The following is an 8,025-nucleotide window of genomic DNA, read 5'->3' as shown; positions in this document are numbered from 1 at the left end:
CGAGGCTTAACTCACCAACACTGGATGGCTTCAAGTACACGAAAGACGATAACCATGTGAACTCCTCTTAAAATCCTAGCGTGACAAACTGCGGGTAACCCTGATCCCGTCTTGGCGTGTACGTGAGACCTGCAGCATCAGACGGCAACACAGCAGCGTCCCCTCAGACAATCTGGTGCACTGCTAGTAGTGTAAATAGAACAAACGGCACACATTGCCCAGCACTATACAAAAGTTGCACTAGCTACATGGCGCCTTTCCTTTTGGCAATATGCTGTTTCGGTACAGTTGAAAGCAAAGCTGCACTAACAGTGAGTGGCCTACTAGGCGTATCTAGTCCTTGGCCACCAATACAGAAGAATCCATCGAGACGAACAGACTGTATCTGAGAGGGAAGAAGCAACCAAATATTGTACAACACTTAGCATCAGGTACAGCAAAAGGAGATATCATCAGGCGGGACAGGAGGCAAGCCGCAAAGCAGGCGCACAGCTGTTGGTGCATCGGTTCGGTGCGTGCCCCTCCTCACTCGGCGATACCGGGAAAGCTACTTACACGAGTAAGCCAATCAGGTGGGTGGGGGGTGGGGGTGGGGGCTATCTAAATTTCCGCCAAAATAATCATTAGAGAAGGAAAGAGGGTCTCTGCTTAGTGGGGCCAATGGCCGGACTTGCGTGCCCGGAGTAAGAGCACCCGCTACAAGTGTTGTGCGATTTCACTCGTTTCCCATCTTTACAGATCCATCCTTGATAAGCCTTATGCTAAGGCTGTTGAAACGTCCTCTCGAATAATGCCGCGAAGCCTTTCGCCAGTCTGTGCCTGTTTTCATCATTGCTACAAACTCTTCGAAGCTAATTTTGCCATCCTGCAGAAACAATCAAAGCAGGCGTTAAGTATCGAGAGGGATACAGTCTGAAGGTTGCACCTTCCTTTTGGCACAAGTGCAAATGAACCTCCACCTTGTCGGTGTCAACTTCTTGCAATATGTCCTTCACCACTTCTGTGATATCAACCGCCCCATCTTCTGCCAGGGCCTCCTGAAGCTCCTCGGGCTCAATAAAACCATCACCATCCTTATCGAAAAACAGGAAGGCTCGCCGAAGGTGCTCATCATTTGCCATCCTTTGTAAATGAAGTGAGACAGCCAAAAATTCACCATAATCTAGTGCTCCTCTACCATTTGTATCCACCTAATATCCAACCACAAAACATCAGAAATGCAAATCTTCAATAGTTTGTTCGCATTAATACTACGTTGAGGACAGTAGACAAGTTTAAGCCATTTGGGCTACTCGATACTCAAGTTGACTCTCACGTCATATGCAACAGTGTTAACTCTTCTTATGGACCTGTTATACTCTTCTTATGGACCTAAGCAACCCCCAAAAAATAAAGGCTAATGATAAAGAATTAGCAGGTTCATTGATCTCTATGCGTTCAACCTGTATAAATTAAAACTTCAGATAATTGTTAGCCATGAGGCTCTAGATCTTATCTGTCATAAACAACATATGAAGCGAATAGAGAAATGGCCCTAGTAGAAATGAAAGTAAAAGTTGGTTATATCCTTTATCCCATGATGCAGTTCAAGGTCCCAAGAACTATACTAATTCAAAAAGGGACCAAGGTTTACAATACTTCCGCCATCTGGTACAAATAAATGTCAATATATTTTTCCTGCATTGCCAATAGAACAACAGAAGAACTATGTACCACAAAAAGATTTTAGCAGAAATAATGTGATTCGGTGTGGACTGTGATAAGAAATAGCTGCTCGGTCAAGCTAACTGAACATTTTAGCAAGTAAGTGAAATCCTTTATATTACTTACAGCTTCTATTAACATTTGCACTTCAGATTCTGCAAGGTGAGAACCAAATTTTGCGATCCCGCTCTTCAATTCTTCATATGACACTATACCGTCATTATCAGTATCCATCACCTTGAACATCTCCTTTATGTCCTCAACTTCTTCAGCTGACAAGTGGTCAGCAATAACCTATTCAAGTAATTTTTGTCAGTACAACATATTTTCAACATAGACTTGAGAAAATATAGTATCAGAAGACACAAAATCCAATTCACGAGAAAAGGAATTCAAACCCTTAGAGCTCTTCTTTTGAATCTGTTCATCCTTGAAAACTGTTTCAGCCTTGACTTTACAATGTCTCCGAGAGGAACATTTGGAGCTTTCTTGGCATTTTGAAGCCATGTATGCTCTGTGACAACAGAAACCAAGAAGAGTACATATGAATACCAAACTATCTGAAAAAAGAATTAAGAAAAAGAGGTGTACAGTAATATATAGTCGATTAAATGTGTGTATAACTGGTGGATATTATATGGGACACTTGGGCATTCATAATTCAATATGCATCCAAGGGTTGTAAGAAAGAATGCATGTAGCTTAAATATCAGTATAACATGAAGCAGCAAAAATAAAATGATGAAACTGGGCTTTTTCTAATTTGCTAAAATATTAGGCACATTCTAACTCGGTAGAGTGCAAAAATAATTTTATGTTGCTAATGTGTTGGGTAAACTGCTTTCATTTTGCGAATTAACACATGCTCCATGTAACTGCCACCTGGTGCTTGCAACTGTATTACGATGTACTCCCTCCATTCCTAAATATAAGTCTTTTTAGAGATTTCACTAAGGGATTACATATGAAGCAAAATGAGTGAATCTACACTTTGAAGTATGTCTATGTACATCCGTATGTAGTTTCCTAGTGAAACCTCTAAAAAGACTTATATTTAGAAACGGAGGGAGTATGTCGAGTTTACAGCTACATTTAATATCTACTTCCCCAATCCTCATTTGCTCTCAGCACCTTTGTCCATCATATTTCTACTTATTTTCGCTTTTGGCTTCAGCATTGTTCTATTACATCCAGCTTAAAGAGGTCAACATATACTACCAGAAAGTATAGCTAGCCAACTACTAGAGCAAGGATTCAAACTGGATCCTACACAACTTTTACTACAGGTGGTAGGTCCGTCAGATTGATTTGAGTATTAGATCCAATGAGACAACCGATTTTATCACATAGCCGGAATAAACTACTCCCTCCGTTCCTAAATATAAGACCTTTTAGAGATTCCACTATATACTACATACGGATGTATGTAGTCATATTTTAGAGTGTAGATTCACTCATTTTACTCCGTACGTAGTCTATAGTCAAATCTCTAAAAGGTCTTATATTTCGGAACGGAGGGAGTACATAACATGGCATCAGGATATGATTGATAGATACTTATGTGAATGAAAAAACACTTGAAACAAGGCAACTAGTCCAGTGATCTTGCTATCAGATTACACGTTGCCAATCAGAAAACAAAACATGGGAGGGGACAGGCAGAAGTTTAAAGCAGCACTAAAAAGTACTCCCACTGTCTCAAAATGTAGTTTCAAAAATGTTCTTACATTTTGAGACAGAGGGAGTAGGAATTAAGGCAAACGTGATATATCCTAAACTTTGAGAATACTGAAACTAACATAATGCGGTGCCAGTTTTGAAAATCACTGTCATTATGTACATCTTACCAAGAACCTGCTTTGCCGTTAGCCTGATTTTTGGGTCAGGCTGAAGCATCTGTCGAACTAGATCTTTAGCATTATCAGAAACATGGGGCCAGGGTTCTCTCTTAAAATCAATATTTCCACGAAGGATAGCTTGTGCCACTCCTTGTTCAGTCTCTGCAATATATAGCCTCATAAGACCGTTTGCACGAGACTAAAGCTAAGGGATAAAAGGATCTCACAAGGAAAATGCAAAGTACCAGCCCAAAATGGAGGAACACCGCATAACAATATATACAAGATAACACCAGCACTCCAAATGTCTATTTCAGGTCCATAGTTTCTCTTCAGGACTTCAGGGGCCATATAGTAGGGACTTCCCACAATTTCGGAGAACTTCTCACCTAAAAAATTACATAATGGCATCATATTATGCACAACACAAATGTTTGAATGCATATCTCACAGACATTCACAGGGAATAATTGAAGGTGTATGCTATAAAGCAAAGTAGACCATCAAATTATCAAAGTTCCAAATGACTCGAATAATAACGCATGAAAAGTGATATTTGAGGGCTTTCCTGACATATAGAGGCATTACAAATCCAACAGTACCGCATAAGGAAAAGGACGTTACATATTTTCAGATGGCTTATCTATTCCATTCTTCCTGTAAGTGTGTTGCCTAAAAACATTTGGGATGCCTATAATCAACAGCCATCAAATCTACGAGAAACAGAGAATCCAATCTCTTTTTGTGAAGCAAGTTAAACGCACCAAGCTACTGCAAGATATAAGTCCACAATCTATAACTGTTTGGTTGCTCCACGCATACAAAGTCGATTGGAGCCAATCTTAGTGAGCAAGATCAGTATGGTAAAACAAAACTAGGTACTTGTATTGACGTCACGAAAGCCAAGTGATACATGAGCAAGGGTGAGAATTCCACAATAAACTCGATAAGGTTCAAGCTTCGTGATGTGAAATGTTCTATAAGACAAAATCAAGAAGGGAAATATGGTACAAAGCCGAGCATATAATTGCAGCACATTAATGACTCAAGTAGTTCAAGACTTGATTACTTTTCAACAAGAGGATAAGAGAATGGAACCGAAATGGACAAATGCGCCTATTGAGCGAAGCAACATAAAGGAGTGTGAAACTGTTATCACTAATGTTTCAAGACTGCTGCGGCATATCTTTCATGATCGGTATGGTTTCTTATAAATAATAACCAATGAGTTGCACAATGATAATAAGTCTACTAACAGATGCTTATAGATAATGATAAATCACCTGATGACCAATAATTGTTTCCCTAAACCTTATTTCCCAAAATAATTGCGCTCAGGTTGAATATGGGATCAGCATATAGCGAGACTTGGTATCTTAGTATGGACTGCAAGAGAAACGACAGCTATGTGACGTCTGCTCCCACTGATGATTCCCAAATCCTAAAAATAGCAGTCCCCATGAACCAGAAAGTCAATCTAGCACCTAAGATTCCAATATCTGGACTAGCAGCACAACCTGCAAGAGCCAAGTATATAAAGAGACATACTACCGAGTACTGACATGTTCTAATAATAGCACCAACTTATTACGAAAGAAAGAATGCATCTATAAAGTCCTACAAAAAGGGAACCACCAAATTCCAGTTCCAGTCACATTACGCAAGCACGAAAATAGCGCTCAGCTACAGTAAGGAGCACTAGCGAGAATTCCACCCAGAAACGGCCACCAACCCACGGGATCACGCGCTCGGACAGGAAAAAAAAAGGGTCGAAAAGTGCAGCGACCAGTTCGTCCAAATCACGGGTGGATCTCGGCGCCTCACCGGGCTTGAAGAAGATGGAGAGGCCGAAGTCGATGGCCTTGAGCGGGGAGTTCTCCTTCTTGTTGGCGAAGAGGAAGTTCTCGGGCTTGAGGTCGCGGTGGATGACGCCGTGGTGGTGGCAGAGCTGCACGACCTCGACGATGGTGCGCGTGACGGCGGCTGCGGCGCGCTCCGTGTAATGGCCCCGCGCGACGATGCGGTCGAAGAGCTCCCCGCCCTCGCAGAGCTCCATGACGAGGTGCACGGCGCCGTCGTCCTCGCAGGCCTCCCGCAGCGTGACGATGCTGGCGCTCCGGGGCAGATGGCGCATGATGGCCACCTCCCGGCGCACGTCCTCCACGTCGACGGGCGTGCGGAGCTTGCGCTTGGAGATGGACTTGCAGGCGAGCAGCTCCTTGGAGCCCCGGTCCATGCACAGGTACGTGACCCCGAACTCGCCGCGCCCCAGCTCCCGGTCGAGCGCGTACTTGTCGTCGATCCCGCCGCCCACGTCGCGGCCTTCCTCCCCGAGCACCGAGAGGCGCTTCTTCTCCCCGGCAGCGCCGGCGCCGCCCCCGCCTCCCCCCGCGCCGCCGCCGTTCCTCGCCTGGTGGGGCTTCTTCTTCCCGGCGGAGGCGGGGAAGTGCGACGACGAGACGTCCTCCCGCGCCGCGGCCGCCGGCGAGCGGCAGCAGTTGCCCATGGCCGCGCGAGATCGGGGGTGGGCCCGCTAGGGTTCGTACGGCATTGGGCGCCGCGCGGGTGGGGTGGGGGAGGAGGAGAGAGAAATGGACTGGCTGCTCTGCCGAGGGAGAGAGAAGGGGGCGCTAGCTAGAGAGAGTAGCAGAGACGAGACCTGTGTCGTCCGTCGGGTAGAACGGTATGGAGGAGCCGTGGGGGACGGGGCTCGGGGGACGCGTAGCGGAGAGGCTGGGGAACATTCCCACATGTGATGGTTTGGTGAGCCCCGACGGGTCGCTGGGCGGTGGACCCGAGGCCGGGGTCGGGCTTCTGCGGGGAGTTCGGGGGTGGCGGGACCCACGGTCGTCGGCAGTTTGACCGGATTCCGCGACCGGAGTTTCGTTTCGATCGACGGCCGGCCGTGGGCAGGGGAATCTGGCGAGATAAAAACCAGGCGCGATTAGACCGTTGTTTATTACTAGCAGTGTGCTTATTCCGAAAGATGATGTCAGAAAGGTCTGTTAAACCCCGGTATTGCGTGATTTGCATCTGCCCGTGTTATAAGGAATCGGGATATAATCTGCAACCAGGCGTTAACTAGAGGGACAAGATTGAAGAACCAGATGCTTGGTTATAAAATCCTGAATGTCGGAATGTTAGCTGCGCTCACATTGTTGACGCTTGGAAGGTGTTTGTTTCCGGAGAAAATCCCTGTAAGCTAAACCCAAAGCGTTACGCGTGGTTTGTGTAGGCCGTAATGGGCTACCTCCGTAAATGCTTCCGGCTATCTATCAATCATTACCACCGACACCCCTCCGGCAAAAGTTGTGTTACCGGAAGCACCTATTTCTTCCACGATCCCTTACTCGTCTACTAGCACCGTCGCCACCTCGATCCCGTTCTAGATTCGGCGCCTCCCCCTCCCTCGCGCGCTCGATCCTCTTGCGATAACTATTTTGAATGCAAAGAGGACGTCTTTAGAAAGATTGGCTTCTTATCTTATCAGAAATGCACTGCAATCATTCAGATGCTTGCATACAAAGTGTCTGTTGATCTCATTGATGAGTACGTCCGTATGAGAGAGTCTAATGCCTATAGTTCACGTACAGGTTCTGCACGGCTATGGTTGTTGTGTTTGGCCTTGAATACTTGAGAGAGACGACTCCTCAAGATACAACGTGCTTGTTGGCGATGAATGCCAGCATGGGCTTCCCACTGTTGTTTGGTAGCATAAACTCTTGGAAACATGTCCTAGAGGCAATAATAAAGTGGTTATTATTATATTTTCTAGTTCATGATAATTGTCTATTATTCATGTTATAATTGTATTGACTGGAAACCGTAATACATGTGTGACTATATAGATCACAATGTGTCCCTAGTGAGCCTCTATTTGGCTAACTCGTTGATCAATAGATGATCATGGTTTCCTGATCATGGACATTGGATGTCATTGATAACGAGATCACATCATTGGGGAATGATGTGATGGACAAGACTCAATCCTAAGCATAGCTTTAGAGCAAGTTGTTTGTCTGCTAAAGCTTTTTTAATGTCAAGTATCATTTCCTTAGACCATGAGATTGTGCAACTCCCGGATACCGTAGGAGTGCTTTGGGTGTATCAAACGTCACAACGTAACTGGGTGATTATAAAGGTGCACTACAGGTATCTCCGAAAGTGTCTATTGGGTTGTACGAATCGAGACTCGGATTTATCACTCCGTGTGACGGAGAGGTATATATGGCCCACTCGGTAATCCATCATCATATTGAGCTCAGTGTGACTAAGGAGTTAGTCATGGGATGATGTGTTATGGAACGAGTAAAGAGACTTGCCGGTAATGAGATTGAACAAGGTATGGGGATACCGACGATCGAATCTCGGGCAAGTATCATACCGGTAGACAAAGGGAATTGTATATGGGGTTGATTGAATCCTTGACATCGTGGTTCATCCGATGAGATCATCGTGGAACATGTGGGAACCAACATGGATA

At 45.0% G+C, this 8,025-nt stretch overlaps 1 protein-coding gene across 1 annotated transcript; it reads right to left on the bottom strand.

Annotated features, from left to right (window-relative positions):
* Nucleotides 1-225: 225 nt before the first annotated feature.
* Nucleotides 226-6,177, bottom strand: LOC123445050 (calcium-dependent protein kinase 16). The gene is made up of 7 exons (XM_045121974.1): nucleotides 5,367-6,177; nucleotides 3,788-3,931; nucleotides 3,552-3,704; nucleotides 2,103-2,218; nucleotides 1,831-1,998; nucleotides 960-1,190; nucleotides 226-865 (listed from the first exon to the last, which is right to left on the bottom strand). The coding sequence occupies exons 1-7, from the start codon at nucleotides 6,046-6,048 to the stop codon at nucleotides 716-718; spliced, it is 1,644 nt and encodes a 547-aa protein (XP_044977909.1). The 5' UTR covers nucleotides 6,049-6,177; the 3' UTR covers nucleotides 226-715.
* Nucleotides 6,178-8,025: the final 1,848 nt, after the last annotated feature.

Source organism: Hordeum vulgare, chromosome 1H, assembly GCF_904849725.1.
Source record: "Hordeum vulgare subsp. vulgare chromosome 1H, MorexV3_pseudomolecules_assembly, whole genome shotgun sequence".
Taxonomy (NCBI): Eukaryota; Viridiplantae; Streptophyta; class Magnoliopsida; order Poales; family Poaceae; genus Hordeum; species Hordeum vulgare.
Note: the sequence above shows the minus strand (reverse complement) of the source record. Positions and strands in the feature narration are given on the sequence as shown.